The 17,329-nt window shown below is 36.7% G+C and overlaps 1 protein-coding gene across 1 annotated transcript in view; it reads right to left on the minus strand.

The window, feature by feature from the left end:
• Positions 1-17,329, minus strand: part of LOC136847293 (collagen alpha-5(IV) chain-like) — a 76,041-nt gene that overhangs the window by 25,485 nt on the left and 33,227 nt on the right. Inside the window, exons 14-18 of the mRNA XM_067118838.1 lie at positions 14,757-14,950; positions 12,054-12,260; positions 6,946-7,231; positions 915-1,030; positions 643-733 (exon numbers count right to left, since the gene is read on the minus strand). Of these exons, the coding sequence (XP_066974939.1) occupies positions 643-733; positions 915-1,030; positions 6,946-7,231; positions 12,054-12,260; positions 14,757-14,950 (894 nt within the window). The remainder of the gene's footprint in view (positions 1-642; positions 734-914; positions 1,031-6,945; positions 7,232-12,053; positions 12,261-14,756; positions 14,951-17,329) is intronic.

Below are 17,329 nucleotides of genomic sequence, written 5' to 3' on the forward strand. Positions count from 1 at the left end.
TAAACAAACATAAATATTCTTAGTAATCCAGTCTTCAATGAAAATGAGATTTAATAACTGTGGACTGAGAGTTCTTTTTTCTCTAAAATTAATTTGTTGAATTTGCATATTTTGCTTAATACAGTATTTTTTATTCCATGTAGACTGATGTGGCCACCTGGTGATGGTCCGAAGAGCATCTCAATTTTTCTGATACATTAAGACTGATATTCAAATGTGTGCACCTATTCAACTAGTCATGATGGAATGCATCCCAGCTGGATAGCCAGGGCAAATATGTTTCCTTCAAATGATCTTGTTATATTTAACTCTATTATACAGGATATGGAAAAAATTCTGAAGAATATCCCCCAATACGTTTTAGGTTTAAAAGGTTCATGTGCAAAAGTCTAATCTCTCTCCCTCATTTCTACACAAGAAATATGCAATATGCACCAACATTTAGTTGGAAGATGTCATCATCACTCATACTTCAGCAGCAGACATAATTCCATCTCTGATTTTTAAAATTGGATAAATTCAAAATTACTCTAGCATTAAAATATTCCACACTGAGATTTCCATAACCTGAATTCCATTACATACTTTTAATCAATATTAATAATTCTTTTAAAACAAAAACTGTATTAATAGTTAACTAACCTGGAAAACCAAAATCACCATGACCAAAATGAGTTCCATTGTCTCCAGGTGGTCCCCTAAAACCTACTTCACCTGGAAAACCACGAGGGCCCTGAAAATAGAAAATATGATTACTGTAAATAACTAACTGAAATTTTGGAACAAAGTAAAACAACTTCAAACAAACTTGAAATCTTCAAGGAGATCAGACATGAGTAACCAGGTGTAATGAACAAGATACACAAAGACATTTACTTTAATTTTTCAGATACCCATTCAAACGTATTCCTTACTTTTGGTCCTGGGTTGCCTTCAAAACCAATATTTCCGCCACGACCCGGGTCTCCTACGAGGCCAGGTGGTCCAGGGCGTCCAAATGCACCAGGGTTACCAGGATTTCCAGGGTTACCTAAGACACAGGAAGGAAGAGTAAGTTCACACTTTTTTTCAAGGTAAGGTATTGAGACTTCTAAACTTAAAACGCACATCACACCTACTGCAATTCGTCATGAGAAAAGCTACTATTTCAAAATAATTCGACTTGAGGTATCTGGTAACTCGACTGGGAGCCAGTGTATCACATGCGATTTTCGTTACGAAACGATTCTGAGTCGAAGGCTTCGACAGAGCTTCGATGGAACCTTCTAGAATATTCCAGAAGCCCGCATCAATTTTCCACACTGACAATGGGACATAAATCGGAGGTTTTATACGAAAAACTCTATCAAAATGTCCAAAACATAGTCAAGTCACACAAACAACACTAAGAGGAATTTCCTCAAGTACCGAAAGCGGCTATCATCCGCTTCGGTAAACCTAAAAGTAGCAAAGGTTAGCCTAACTTTAGCGCTAGCAATAGCGTTTGGGCTATCGATAATTTCATAACAAGCATGTTTAACAGTTCACGCTAGGGTTTTTTGACATGCTGAATCTAAAAATCCTACCCTAACCTATGCTCTTCGCTTTAATTAAGGCAGAATCCTACCCTAAATACGGGTAGCGGTATGACGCTCCCGAGTCATCATTTCGGACACTAAAAAATATATGAAAATATTAGTTAAGCAGGACTAAATTTTGTGATTCCGGTAGGGCAGGTACTTATCTTATTCCCCGTTGACTGAGATGAAGACTCCATGCTAAAGAAAGTTGATAATCCTTCAAATTACGCCGGAAAAGATTTTACCCCACACACCAAAAAGAGCGGCTAGAAAAACATTGGGTTGGCAATATGCGTATGCATGCGCAGTAGATGCGTAGTCGCGTTTTGATCCGATTCATCCGAACTAGCCACGGAAGCGCAAATTGAAAGGTGTAACCAGTGGAGATGTTTAGCCATGAATTGATTCATCAATGCGGCGGATAGGGGGTCAAAGTGCAGACCCCCCGAGACCTGATATCCTATCACAATAGTGACAAGCTTCCGTTAACCGGAATGAATACGTGCCAACCCTGTGCTATAAGTTCTCTGATAAGGGATTTAGCCGGGGCGCTGCCTAAGGCAGACGTAACTGCCTGAGGCTCTCGCGGCTCCCAGACTAAAAGTAGGGTTTTCATTTCCCTTCGGGTTCAAACCCCATTTTATTGCAGTACTGTATGCTCAAAGAAACCAAAGAAAACATAAAAGGTCAAAATGATGATCTAAAGATAGCTTAAGGCAAAAAATTCCATAATCGTCTATCAAAAATGCTTGCCAAAAATAAGTAATTGAGATAAATAAATTTTCTGTACCATGCAAAACTGTGATAAACTATCTTTCCAGTGATTATAGACTTTTTCTAATTATGCTAAACATTGTGTCATAAATAAATCACATCAATTTTGATGGCACGAATTGGCCAGAGTTCACTACTGATTTCTAAAAAAATTACAGTAGTTTTATTTTCTGGATCGGGTCCCGTGTCAGCCGGTGAAAAAGTCCATTCAGCACTTATTTCTAGGTAATTCCGTTGCTAGATACCAGAGAAAGCTAAATGAAATGCTGAGTTACTACCCCAGAGCGAGCTCCATTAGATGGAGTCGTGTGTATGGAAAAGGGTGAACTACAAAAAACACGGAACCTTATCCTATAGAGATCCCAAAGTCAAAAGTCCCACAGAGAGGTGCCGTTACCCAGTAAGTGTTTCTGGTTGTAGCATGTTGCAAAGACAAAGGATCATTTTTACCTTTAACCGACCTACATTTATGAACATGGATAAACATTAATTTGAACAGTACAGTAATGTACACCATGCACATTATACATTTAAGTATTGGGCACTTCTAAATTAATTTCATGTTTTTACAATATAGGTATAAATAATAATAATGAAATAATAATAATAATAATAATAATAATAATAATAATAATAATAATAATAAAGGGACTCTGGAAATAGGGGAAGACTATCATTGAAGTGTAACTTGTACGTAATGGACACCAGCACAATACAGTACCTCATCTTAAAAAAAAAAAACAACTTTGGCTTTTTCCAATAATGTCATTCTTCAAATCATTAAATTATTCCTGGACACCTCTGCAGTATGATCTAAGATATGCTTCAGTTAACAAATTTGTTCCTTATATCCTTATTCTTTTTTTTATAACACTGTTTGTAAGTTTTGTTATTGACATACTTCTGTTTTTGTTGACCTAACATTTCATTTCCCTACCTCCTATGGTATCTTTAATGACATACTTTCCTTGTAATTGGTGACATTATTTGGGCCCCTTTTATCTTTCACAAGTTGATAATTGTAGCCTACCCTTTTTTTTTAAACTTATAATTAAACAATTTAAGTACAGAATAGAATAGAATAAAGAATTTAGGCCAAAGGCCAAGCACTGGGACCTATGAGGTCAAAAGTGTTGAAAGGTGTAACAGGAGGAAAACTTCGCAGTTTTACTATGAACCAATTTTTAGGAGAAGGTGGAAAGTAAGATAGAAGAATGAGAATGTGAATGGAAGTACGGTAAAAAGAATGAAATGGGTTGCAGCTAGGGGCCAAAGGGAAGCTGCAGAGAATAATAAGTACAGTAATGCCTATAGTGCACCACATGAGGCGCACTGACAGCACCAACTCCCTACAGGGCAGATTTTTAGTATTAGTACTAGTTGGCACTGCTGTTACTGTAACCAATACTTGTCTAGTCTGAAAATGTGCAGACTCAGAAATCGTCACAAGGATAATTATGTGCCCACTCTCCAGCTGAACTAAAATGACATTTAACAAATTCATATGAGTTTAGTTTTCTATGTTTTTTTGGAAAGCAGATAAAATGAATGCTGCTGTCTTGCATCTTTCTACTGAGCAGCCAGGGGCTGCACAGTATGCACAACCCATATTGACATTCCATAAGTGGTAGCTCATGTCCCCTATGAGGTGTCACTGTCTAGATTCAAAATGGCAGTAGGTGAAGAGCACAGTCTCATCTCAGTTTTCTAGCAAAGAATGAGGATCCACAAAATAGATGGTCTCCTTGGAAGATTATTCCCCTTCCACAAGATCTGTCTTTATGTCCAGTCAACACTTTAAAAGCTTATTTAAATAGAACTTCTAAGAGAATTTCAGGCCCTCTTTTTGTTAGGGGAAAATGGAGGTACCATTTCCTTAAAGGCCATCAGGCAACAAATTCTTTATTTTATTAAACAGGCAAACCCTGTTCAGTACTGGTACATGATATTCGGGCGTGTGGCCACCTCAACTAATTATTTTCACAACATGAATTTTGAGGACCTTAAAAAGTATACGGGCTGGAAATCACCAACAGTATTTAAACGCCACTATCTCAAGTCCCTAGAGGCTCTTAAATATTCCACAGTAGCTGCAGGAAGTATTGTTCCTCCTGGTCCAGCTCAAGACTAGTTTATGTAACTTCTTTATCCTTTTGTTTGTATCCTCGATTACCTATTGGTATATTCTCTAGCCTACCTGCTCGCATTTACTTGCCCTGCTTCTAGCCTTTAGGTCAGGCCTGCTTCACAGCCTGACTCCTGCCCGTATCATGGATATCCTCTTTTCAAATCATAAATTGTTAGCCTTAAGTGTCTTGGTGTTGGTTATTTTATATTTTTAGACTGTGTACTTTATAGTTTTTTATTATGTTTTTTGAACTTATAATTTGGGATTATTAAACACAGTAATTTTCTCTTAGTTTTATTTAGCTCCATTAAGGTAACCTTTGGAGCGTACCACCAAGCTCTTGTATGGCTGATTCTCTGTTACTATTTCACTGGGTGACACAGGTCGAGCCCAGAAAAGGGATTTTGACAAAGGAAAAATCTATTTCTGGGGAAGACCTGTGTCACCCAGTGACCCATCCCTATACTTCCTTTCCCACCCGGGTAGCATACCAAGCTTGATGGGTGCTAATCTTGGGATGAAGATGGCGGGTGCGGGTGGTACCTAGCGGGTGAGCGGGAGGCAATCGTTGGTACGGCTCCCCAAGTTTGGGACTTTGAGAATAGAGAGATCTATAGGATGAAGACCTGTGATAGTGGTTACCACTCACCTCAGTGCATACCGACACCATTGTGGTGATCGATCCAGGGTAGTAAACCCTGGCATTATGGATAGCTTTTTTCTCTGGTATATTTAGCAATAGTTATACCTAGAAATGTGTGCTATTGGAACCATTTCACTGGGTGACACAGGTCTTCCCCCAGAAATAAATTTTTCCTTTGTCAAAATCCCTTTTATAAGTCTAACCTGATTCTTATTTCTAATTTGGGTACTACTTGCCCTTTGAACTGATACTACATACCCTGATCATCTATGTAAAGAGTTTGACTTTGATGCCTGTACCTCATCCTCGAGCATGTGGCTTACTTTTTATTTCTAGCGATTGTGTGAAGAATGTGAATTCAAGGTCAAATCATTGATATTAGTCTGCCATACTCCTTCAACTCAATTCTAGATTTCTCCATCCTATTCTTAAATGTTTCTCTACTCTTTTCTGCATTTCCAGTCTTATAATCTGTCAGCCTGATGAATGGCCAGGGGTAAGGGGTCATGTAGTCTTGTTGCAAAAATAAACACACAGAAAAATCATATAAAAAGTCATGGGGTTTCGGATGTGCATGAAGACAATATATTATAGTACAAAGGATGTGTTTAAGGTGAAAAAACTGGACATTAGGCACTCAGAACAATGTAAAATTGCAGGGTATTTATGAATGGGAAGGGCACACGTGATTGCATCTAGTGTGGCTGAGAAATGTAGGCTAAAGTACTCACTATGTCAAGAATTCTTTAAGGTTGTATGAAAGAGTATGAATGAGTTTGTCCAAGACAAGATAAAATGTTTGATAGAAAGAGTATATGGTCTAGCCTTTGGCTGGGCAGGTTTGGAAAAGGGAAATAGTGACTGTGCTAAATGAACTGAATGCAGCGTTACATAAAAAAAAAAAAAAAAACATAATGCATGGTAGGCTTGGAGTGAATGACTTGGAGAGATTTCTGAAAATGTGTTGTGAAAATGTTTTTATTTTTTGGGAACATGCAGTTTCTAAAGAAAATTACAGGTACAGTATTTGTAAGTACACTTAAGAAAGATGAAATTGTGAGGCGAAAGCTTATTATCTTCTGTTAATTCAGAGTACATGGGATAGCAAGCTGATGCATGCAATGGTAAAAAGAGGAGTGACTAGAAATTTATCCAGTTATTATCTGACTTAAGGAATGGTGAAAATAGCAAATATTTTAGCCTAAGAGAAAAGGTTCAGAGAAGATGCATGAAAAGGTGCTCAAGTTAAAGATACCAAACTGGAAGGAGTTAATGAGAAGTACAGTATGCAATAGTCTGAGATGTTCCGCAGTGTGTCTTGTTGGTTTAGGTGGGTAGAGAATATGAATAAATAAAGCTCATGGTGGGATTATGACGTAAAAGGTTTAACGAAGGAAAAAGGAGACTATGGTGTAGCTGCTGGACAGAAAAATGGATTATGTAGTCACATATGACAAGCAAGAGTTTGAAAATACTTGTATAGGTAAGAAAGGAACATTTCTAGCAAATGTTAGCTGGGGTAATGATTTGATGGTCAATGGAAGCGTGAAATAGAACAATAAATATTATTATAGGTCGCAGAAGAATAATTGCTTGGTGGATAAAGTGAACTTTCTTTGAGAACAATGAGACACTATTCTTTTTATCTGTAAGATACCTACAAATATTCTCTAATCCAAATTATGTAGTGATAATTGTAAACTAAACTATCATTTGTATCTGTTTTGTTACGCAGATGTAGGAGCATATATATCAATATGAAATTTTTTCCTATGTAGTCTGTGAGCTACTTACAGCTCTTTGCAACTAACAATCTGTAAACAGATACTTCAGTCACTTACCTGGGACTCCCCTTCCTCCTTTTAAGCCAGGGCGCCCTGGGAATCCACCACTGCCTGGCCTTCCTGGAGATCCTGGTGTACCATCTAAACCTAGATTACCCGGTTCACCAGGTGCTCCTACAAACCCTATGTTTCCCTTAGTTCCAGAAGCTCCACTTGGACCTGGTATACCAGGACGTCCTTGGCCACCAGGACTACCAAGAGGACCAGGAAAACCAGGAACTCCTGGACGTCCAGCAACACCAGGCTGTCCAGGAAGTCTTTCACCAGCTATACCTTGAATACCCTACAGAACAAGAGATTTAGATAAATGAAAATGTTTGCATTCATTTTATGTCTTTAAGGTGATCACTAATACTCTAAAATATTTTCTAAAACCTAAGCAAGATGAAGTAGCTTCTGTCTTCCAGAGTAATGCTGGTGCCAGAATTATACCATAAAAAACTAAAAAAGCTTGATTTTAGTACCTCAGGCTAAAAAAGGTAAAACTTCTTTCCTTTTCATTTTATTTCTTATACAGTACTATAAATTTAAAGGACACCAGAGTGTCAGCAAGATAAAATGTAATACTCAGCCAGAGGTTAACTTTTCATCAATTAGGAAGTCCCTCAGATGATACCTATTCAGAAAATAAACTTAAATAGATATGTGAGAGTACACCTTGTTTTAGGGATTCGTTTGAACGTTTACATAAATGTTCCTCATTCTTACAAATCCCTGGTGAGTGTCTTCTTCGTTGTTGTTTAGTAACAAATTTTCTTGTGCATATTCTGTTCAAGTTAACCTAATTCACTGACTCCAGTATTAAGACATGTTTATTCCTTATCAGCTGCAAGTAGTTTCACCATTATGGTATTTTCTGTTGTTAGCTGAACCGTTTTCATAATTGTTAAAACTGTTGACTTTCTTGGTTATTGATTTAAGACATACAATGTTTATAATGTGTATGTGTTTAACATACATATCTCTCATTACCCTTTGTAGTTATACTTGTTTCTTATGATTTTTATATATTTTTAAATGAAAATTAAATTTTAGTTTATTTCTATTAACCCTTTAGCGTAACCCATTTTTTGCTTATCTAAAAAATATGTATGCAAAAACAGGTACCCAAACAACCTAGGAGCAAACTACATGTTAGGTTGTTTATGGTGATTTTGGAGTGTTACTTGCTTGAATGAGGATGAAAAAATTTAATATGGTCCTTTTGTTGGTATCAACAGCAGAAGTGATGAGAGAGTATGTTCCTGAAAACAGATTGTATTGATTATGCTGTAAACTATATGATTAAAGTTAAGAAGTTTATAAAGAAATCTAAAATTGTTAATACTGTAGGGTGATCAGCTACTTAGCTGACCATGAAATGATGAAGGAGTCTGCTTTTCATGTATGTAAGGATGAGGGGAAAAAATGGAGAGCTGTAAGCTGAAAGAAAGAGCTGCAATTAGAATAAGACAGGGAGATATATAACCACCTCTTGCAATTACTTATTCAAGTCACAAAAAAAATATTCACCTCTGAAGCTTTTGGTCTTACGCAGGCAAAGCCTGATAGCTGTATATGACATTAAAAGGTCCTTTTTGCAGCAGAGACAGTAGACCATAAAGGAATGGTGAAGCAAGCTGTGGTATGGTCTTGGCTACTAGCTGTGTGAGTATTTGCTAAGAAAGCAAGAGCAAATGACACTCCCACAACTGACCAACATATTAACTCACACTGTCAACCACCATATCATCCAATACAATTTGATGATAATTTGTTGGGAAAACCTTATTTTTGCTATTCTAATAAGTTCCAAAAAATTGGGTAACTGGTAAGCAGCGCACCATATGAAAAGCTTGGTATCCCAGAACATGTTTAATCATTGCATATGGGATTTCATTATAACCAGGGGCTGTATCATTGAAAGTTAACACAGCTGAATCAAATGTTGCTCTGGTGAATGGAACATTGTAATATTCCTCCTTATCTGCTGTAAAATCAAGTTTTTTTCTTCTTCAGGTCTATATTGGTAACTGCATGCAACTCCAGACACATGATATGCTGGAAAAGTGTTTAGCCAATGCATTACTCACCTCTGTTGCACCTTCAAAACCATTAATGATTTAAGGAAAATGTTCCTGCTGTTTTCTAGACTTTTTTTCCAAGCAGAAAATGTTAGTGTCTAGCTACGTTGTTACATGGTAAATTTATGATTTGTGTTTTGCATTTCTTGTAAATTATTAGCTTTGCTTCTGAACGGTGGTGATGGTATCAAGGTATAAGTTGTCTTAAAGTTGTATGTAAAATCTGGAGTTCTAATGAACACCAAGGGATTGTCATTTTTAGAATATAATCAATGCCTACTGTATGAAGAGTTTCAATAGGCAAGTTAGCTGAATCAACTACACTTTGGAACTTGTCTACATTACCTTCAATTTTACAGAGATCTTGGAACTTTCTCTAGTCACCTTTTTCAAGGTTCCATCGTGGTGTTCTCTGCATTGTTGGACTACTGTTGGTACCAATAACAATTGATACCAACAACACTCCACTAACAATAACAGTTATCCAATAGTCTCTGGGCCAAATAAATACGGAAGTTAGAACTCAACACGGAAGTTAAATGCAGTACGTACTAACAAAGGCATCTATTTGTAAATGAAAATGTATTAAGGATCCAAATATCCTAATTTTCAATGAGTATTCCTATGATACTGTCTCTTATATTTAACAAGACATCACCCTATGAAGGATGTCTACCATTCATATCTCCAGATAGGGGAGGTGGTTGAGGGAGATGAGAAATTACCTCAGCCACAATATCATTTGAAAAGTTATCGTCCAGAAGCAAACATATGGAGCATGTGGTGCATCTTCTCTCCAAATCTCTCTAAATCTATGTGGACAGCCAATGCCTACAAAGGAGTGCCTCAACTACAAGGTTTTTGGAAGATATGGTGAGCATACAGAGAATTCAACCATAACTACCCTTCTATGGATCATAAAAGGTCCTGTCATTAATATATTCCTAAGGACAAGGAGTAATGTTTAATTTGCTCTCCAGTAGACATAATATAATGAAAGTGTGATCATGAATTAGTAGCTTCAGCTCTGTGTTTAGCCCCCAGACCAGGAATGGATGAGCACTTTACTTTTTTTTAAGACTCATTAATTAAACCCTTCATATCAGGAGATCTAAATACCTTATATTTTTCTAATGATAGCTTCACTGATGATTACTTTGCATCTTTTCCATTCTTTAGGTCATCTTTTCAAGTACTGCACTGGCCTGTGCAATTTTCATCCACATCAAACTTCATCGCACCATTCCCACTGAATGTACAGTGCATAATTATTTTCATTTTTGTTGAGTTATGATAATTATAGCTGCCTTTCCCTTTAGATTATGGGAGGGAGAGGGTTTAGGGTTATACATTTTACAACATCTGTGGGAATGGAGCCAGCTGTCATCTCTTCCTGTGGTTTCTATAGGGAGACTTATAGTTGGACTTGTTTCCCATACTGTACAAAAGGATGAGAGCTGAAATTTAAGAGTTGCCAATTTGGTTGTCTTTGTAGGATAGGAACTCCTGACTTTTGTTCCAGGAGATTCAGGAAGATGTTTACCCATGATAGAGAGTGAGAAATGAAATTTATAGTAATTCCAGTGACCACAGCTAGCAGGAGTGGTGTTGCCCATCAACCTCATGGCAGTCCTTATAGCTATTATATTAAGCCTCTCAGTCATCTCTTTGACCACAGCATTAGGAAAGAATTGCTAGTTCATCATATTCACTATACAGAAGCTCTCAAAGTCTGAAAAAGAGAGCAGAAAGTTCCCTCAAAACTACATCCCTCTTCAATACCATGCTATCAAGTGAGTAAGCTAACATTTTGGACATTGAAAATAAAAGCATGTTTAAAGAATCCCAGAAGTCTCTTGGCCTTGGTTACATTTTCAGCATTCTTAAGGCCCTGTCATAGAGACTAGAGGTAATACCTAGTATCCCCTTCTGCCAGTTGGCAACTGCCAACATCTCTCACAGGAATTTCTAGTTTAAAGAGTCCACCTCATCAGTAGGAGTAAGGTTGACTTTGGGCCTAGAAAGAGATGGAGAAACATCCTTCATAAGTGCTCCAGTTTAAAAAGGCAGCAACCTAACTAGAATGGGTAGAGCAACCTGCCCACGCAAGAAAACTTTGAGATCAATTGTTCAACATGTACAGAATGTGAGGAGTCACCAGTGCCTCTTCATAGCCAGTCCTTAAACCACTGCTTTCCTCTGGGTTCTAGACATTCTCAAGAATTACTTCCTAGTCCATGCACTCGGTAGATCAAAACTCCTGGAAGACACTTCCATCTTCACATACGATCTGGTTATACTGCTGAGGCTACCCAAAGCAGCTCAGGCTGCCTCTCCAGGTTGAAGGCTTTACAGATCCATCCTAATGGCTCACTGACTGAAGATATCTCATTAAGGAATACGAAACTCTTCCCCCTCACTGCTCAAAATTCATACTGCCTCTAGAACTACATCAAATCTTGTTTGCTTTGCAACATAGTGTGCTGGGGAGAAGAATTGGGAATATGTGGCACTTAAGAATCAGGAACTGTCAAGTGAGTAGGATGCCACATTCAGTGCAGTGACTGGTACACTCGTGCCATATGTTTTGGGAAGGTTAAGTTAAGATACATCAGTGTAATGACAATAGCCACATTTTCCTGCCTTTTATCTAACTTATTTTGGGCTTTTTAGTGATAAAACACAATGAACCATATACTTTTCAGTTGACTATGTTGTATTGTAAGCATATTTCACCTTTACTATAGGCACTATTAACTCATTTTCGTTTTCCCCACCTAAAACCCCCAGTCTCCGCAGTGGTCCTTTCTTAGTCGTTAGATGTAGGGTAAGGAAATATACAAAATTAATTGTTTTGCACCCATAATACTGCCAAAATACATAAAATGCAAGATTATTAGGTGGAAAACCATATGGTTTATGCAACTGGCAAGAAATTTATTTGTCATTCAGTTACCCAAATGTAAAAGAAGAAAACAACAAGTGAAAAATAAAGGTTTCTATCTCAGAAACCCAAGTAAAAAAACATATACAAAAACCTACCTTTGGTCCTGGGATGCCTAGATTCCCAGGAGCACCTTTGGCACCTTTTAAACCTGGAAGACCAGGTAAACCAAGATAGCCTTTCAAGCCTTGTTTACCATCAAATCCTGGTTCACCCTTACTACCAAAAATGCCAGGTTCTCCATTAGGGCCTGTGAGTCCACTAATCCCATCCTCTCCCTCTTCACCTTTCAAGCCAGGTATACCCTGTAAAATATAAGTGAATTATGCTATCTAAAAGTTAAATGTAAGTTAGAATTCTAAATGTTACAGAAAAAAAAAACTTGAATATTAGAAGATGTAGTAAAATGTAGGTACAGTATTACATCCTTTTAAGAGGTATAAAATAAATAGTAGAGAACACTGTCACAAAATCAATGGTAAAGACCACTACAGTATTTTGAAAATCTGAATGCAGACTGCTTTCAATTTAAACCAACCAATATCATCCAGCATAAACTGGAACCATAGTTTTGTAAAAGATCATCATGGCTTCAACAACTGATAGTGATAAAAATCACAGTTACACAATGAATTTACTCTTCAGCCTGAGAAAGAACTTTAAGAGCTACAGTTTGACTGTACAGTCAAGAAAGGGATTTGTGAATCTTCAACAAGTTCTGGGTTTAAATTAAAGAAGAGCATCATGCCATTCACAGCAAAGAGTAAACATACTGCTGACGTTTTCAATTTCCAACTTGTAGTTTCAAGCTTTTTCTTGGTGAACAAATATCAAGTGCAAAGAAAAGACAGGTCCCATCTCATTTATTTTTCACTTGCTCCTTTTGACTTCTCATCACTTAACTCCCTAAATTCTTAACTTTGGTTTTTCATTTTTATCATTTAAGAATATATCTTTTGGGCGAACTCTATGACAGTCTAGCTATGTGACTTATTGGAGTCTTTAAACTACTTTGTAATAATAATGATTCACTTCAAAATAACAAATGCATGTATTATACCAAAGTTGATTTTAAAAATTATTGTGACTTAACTTATATTTTCATTCCTAAAGTTTTGTTTTGTCTTATGGACTTATGCAAATCTTTTACATCATGAAAATAATTTACTAAGATTTTAGAAAACTGCATTTTTCTTCTGGGTTAAACCAGCTACTTATTATTTTTTCTTTATTTTCTTTACTCAATATAAAATTGACTGTCTAGATCATGCATAAAAGTGTCACTTTTATGCATGATCTAGACATGGTCAATTTCTCTGATTTCTCTGATATAATATGAACTGTACATTTATTTTTTTTTCAAAAGTTTCCTGACTCAAAAACATTATTTTAAATGTTTCAGTAAGGTTAAAATGTCGAGAAAGGGTGCCCTATACACACATCAGTCACGAGACTACCATCATACCGATCAATTCCATTTCAAACACATGGTGTTATGTAGAATCACATTTCTTTGTATATTGTCAATACGTTGAAGTACTGTTCTCCTTGGGTCTGTCATGGACTGGACCTTGCAAACTTTTGGGCTGTAAGGTTTGCTTCAATAACACAAAATAAGATGAATCAATTGGCTATATGAAACCTTAAAAAGGATTCTACCTTCACAGTGAGGAACTTACTAGAATCATATGAATTCTAATTCTACCTTCACAGTGAGGAACTTACTAGAATCATATGAATTCTAATAAGATTGCTGAAGTATTTCCAATGGTGGATAATTTTTCTTCAGGATCACATTCTAGTTGAATTCCACTCTGTAGTAAATCCAGGATTATTTAGTGAGGAAATGTGGTAGGCCTTTTCAAACTTTTGAATTATGAACACTCGGGTGATGGAGAGTTGCCTTACAAAGACTATTTGGATCATGATGTTTAAGAGGTGTGGATCCTATTATGTTAAGCCCTTTCTCCTTCTCAAGGATCCTCAGAAACACTATGAAGGAAGTAATTTTGTTCATCAAGGCACACAAGTCAAGTCTGACAGCAAGGCTGTACTTTCAATGAAGTTTAAGTGCAAGAGTTGGATGTTTACACTGTCTCGGTAAGTTGATGCAGATGGCTGGAGGGCCCTTCTGATATTACTCTGTGGAATATGAATAACCATCAGTTTTGATAGACTGCCTGGGCAAGAATGTCAACCAACTACCAACGCTGCCTTCCTCCTTTCTCTAATGAACAGGTAACACTCCTGGTAATATGCTGCAGGTATCCTTCATACTCTCATAATGAGTCAACTTTCTTGTCAACTGATATTAACTTCCAAGAATTACACAGGGAAGGGTCCACAGGCTGGGGAAGCCTTTTGTATTGTCAACTTTCATATCATCACCTTAATATTGTCAACTATCACTTCATTCATTCAAGTACTGTACCTGCTTAGTACAGTACTCCAGTTGTCTGCCCTTATTGTGATTTAATAGACATCTATGAAAAATTAATGTTTGTCAAGTTTTTCTTTAATTCTCTGCATCTGTTTCTGCCATAAAACAAATTAAGATGTAGTAGCACAAATGCCTTATGATACATAAATCCTCAGTATTTATGTATTTATTACAATAAATACAGCATTCTAACTTCAAGTACTGTGCAGTACTCTATAAATACTTACAATGTACATTAAAAGAATATTTGTGCTATGAAATACAACTGTTATGACAATGAAAATTTAGCCTTCCTTGAAACAAGAACATGTTAGATAAGGTGCCAAACCTTTTTATTCATAACAAAGCAATTGCAACTTACATCCAGTCCTGGAGTTCCATCGTCACCATTGAACCCTTGCTGTCCAGCATGTCCCATTTCTCCCTTTGGTCCAGGATATCCTTTTAAGCCTCTTGGCCCCTGTTCACTAAACCCTGGGGGTCCGGGAGGACCAGGATCCCCATGGTAACCTGGGTCACCTGGGTCACCCCTTTCACCTACCTCACCTATTAGACCTATGTGGAAAAGAAACTTCATAAATACACACATACATAATGGGTGAAATTACATGATTAACTATAGCACACAGCTGACACAGCTTAACAAATTACTTGAGTTGCTTTTGTATACAATTAAAACTTGCCAGAGAGAGAGAGAGAGAGAGAGAGAGAAAGTTGATTATTTGTAATATTGTACTGTAATAGTGAAAGCAATAATTTCAAATCTGACTTCATAACAGGATAAAAATTGTCAGACTGAGTAAGAAATGTGCCTCGAATTGGACATCACATCCTAGAATGTGACTATAATCTGTAAATAATTACACTGCCTGATGAGAGAAGGTTAAAATGCTAAGGAGATAAGCCCATAGATTTGGGGCCATGAGTATTATTGATAGAGCACAAACAGTCTTGTTAGACATGGTACAGTATATGGATGAATGAGGTAGAGGACATCTGACACCTGTTCTGGAACTATAGGACAAAGATTTCTGGTTTTATTGATTCTGTAATTACACAACATTTTATAGAGTTTGTGCCCATGCAGGACTCTCCTGTACTTAGCTTCATCACTCTCAGTCTAGCCTGAAAAGGAAGTTCCTGCAAGTGTTCTGCTTTTAAAATTATGTCGTACATCTTCAAGTCATTCTACCTGGCTTGAGTAAGATTGGGAGACTACAATGCTGAGCAGGATACTGTAGTGTTCTTGATATCTGTGCACACTGTTTATGACAATTAGTCATGATTCTGTCTATGGGATATCTGGGACTGAACATACAGATAAGTGTAGGACTTATTTTTTCAGGAAATGTGATGAGTGTACAATTTACTATGAGAGGACCAATGTCCTTTTCATTTCCTAGTATTAGCACGTGTGTGAACTGTTTCTTATATTCTCTACTTCCTGGTCATCCTCTGCTTGGTTGTAAGTGTTGATTTTCATTCAGTATTTTTCTTCGTCAAAATAAAACACGAGTCTCTTACGAATATGTAGTATGTTCTGCCTAGATGTTTTTGACATCTGGGACAGAATTAGAATTATTCTCAGTGAACTCTTCAAGATATGGCCTTGCTGAATTTTCTAATCAATTTTCTATTTTCCAATCTTTAAGTCTCATGTAAGTGAAGTCCTAAAATTCGACTTACTGACTCAAATATTTTACTAAAAAATATACCCTCTGAAATCTCTAAGATTCTAAATATTGTATGTTCTAGAGCGGATCCCTCTTACTATTACAGTGTTCTTTGTGAATTGTACAAAAGAATGTACAGTCCAGTATATTTGTTTCGTCACAAAACCATCACTTTTAGATAGCTTTGTCTGCATCTGCCTAAACCTAGACATATTCCAGAAGTGGTAGACGGAAAGGTCTTCCACTCACTGAAGGTTAGCACCTGCACATACAATTCCATAGGGTTATCAGAGGCAACTGTTTAATTTCTTTTCTGTTTGCTTGCTCTCAGTTTCCCTAGGAATTACTTTAGGATTTTCATTTTTGTCTTATTTATCTTCATCAAGAATTTTCAATATTGCAGTGCTGAGTGTTCAGTTTTTGAAAGATAAGACTTTTAGGAGCTTTATTTGTGGCGAATTATTCAGAAAAATTTGACTTACCGTGCATGTGTTGAGGGCAGTGTTCTTGATGGTGAGACCCCTTTCTTTTTTGGTAGAAGATGGCCTTGATTTGGATTTCAGCATTAATTCTTCTGCTGATCTACCAGCTTTACTTCAAAGTATTGTTCATATTTGTTTGCTTTTTGATTTGTTTCCTTAGGTACTGGGTATGTAACAGGGTCAGTACTTGTTTTCAACCAACTGTTAGCTTACTAAGGTTTGTTTGCACATTTCTGAGCTTTTGAATGTATGAGTGGTTAAGGGTTAGAGTGATTGCGGTTGTTTTCTTCTCCTGATTTATGTTTTTTTCTTATTCTCCAGTGTATAAGTATTTACTGTATCATACCAGACATCAGATCTTGACCTTAACCTTTTCTTCATGTGGTAAAGGTGAACAGTACGGGGTATTTTTGATATGAAGTTGAATTTTTGTATATGGGCCAGAGAGAGCTTGGGTATTTCTGTGCATTATTTTTTGTATTTCCTAGTGAAAGTGCTGCAGGATATACATTTTATGCAGCAACAAAAATAAGTAGTTTATTGCAATAATTTTTTCAGCATATGCGGGGCTTTTCTTTTGTTTGTACAATAAATGTATTATTTGTAATAATTATTCATAGATTATTAATAAATTATTTTATGACTTGGATTTCATGACACAGTTTCACAATTTGTTACATTTTCTAGGTCTGGCAAGAGTACTAATTACATCTTTCTATCTCTATGGTGCAAAACCTAGCACTTGATACTTACCATAGGTACTACTGTACTGTTTGTTT

This window comes from Macrobrachium rosenbergii, chromosome 2 (genome assembly GCF_040412425.1).
Source record: "Macrobrachium rosenbergii isolate ZJJX-2024 chromosome 2, ASM4041242v1, whole genome shotgun sequence".
Taxonomy (NCBI): Eukaryota; Metazoa; Arthropoda; class Malacostraca; order Decapoda; family Palaemonidae; genus Macrobrachium; species Macrobrachium rosenbergii.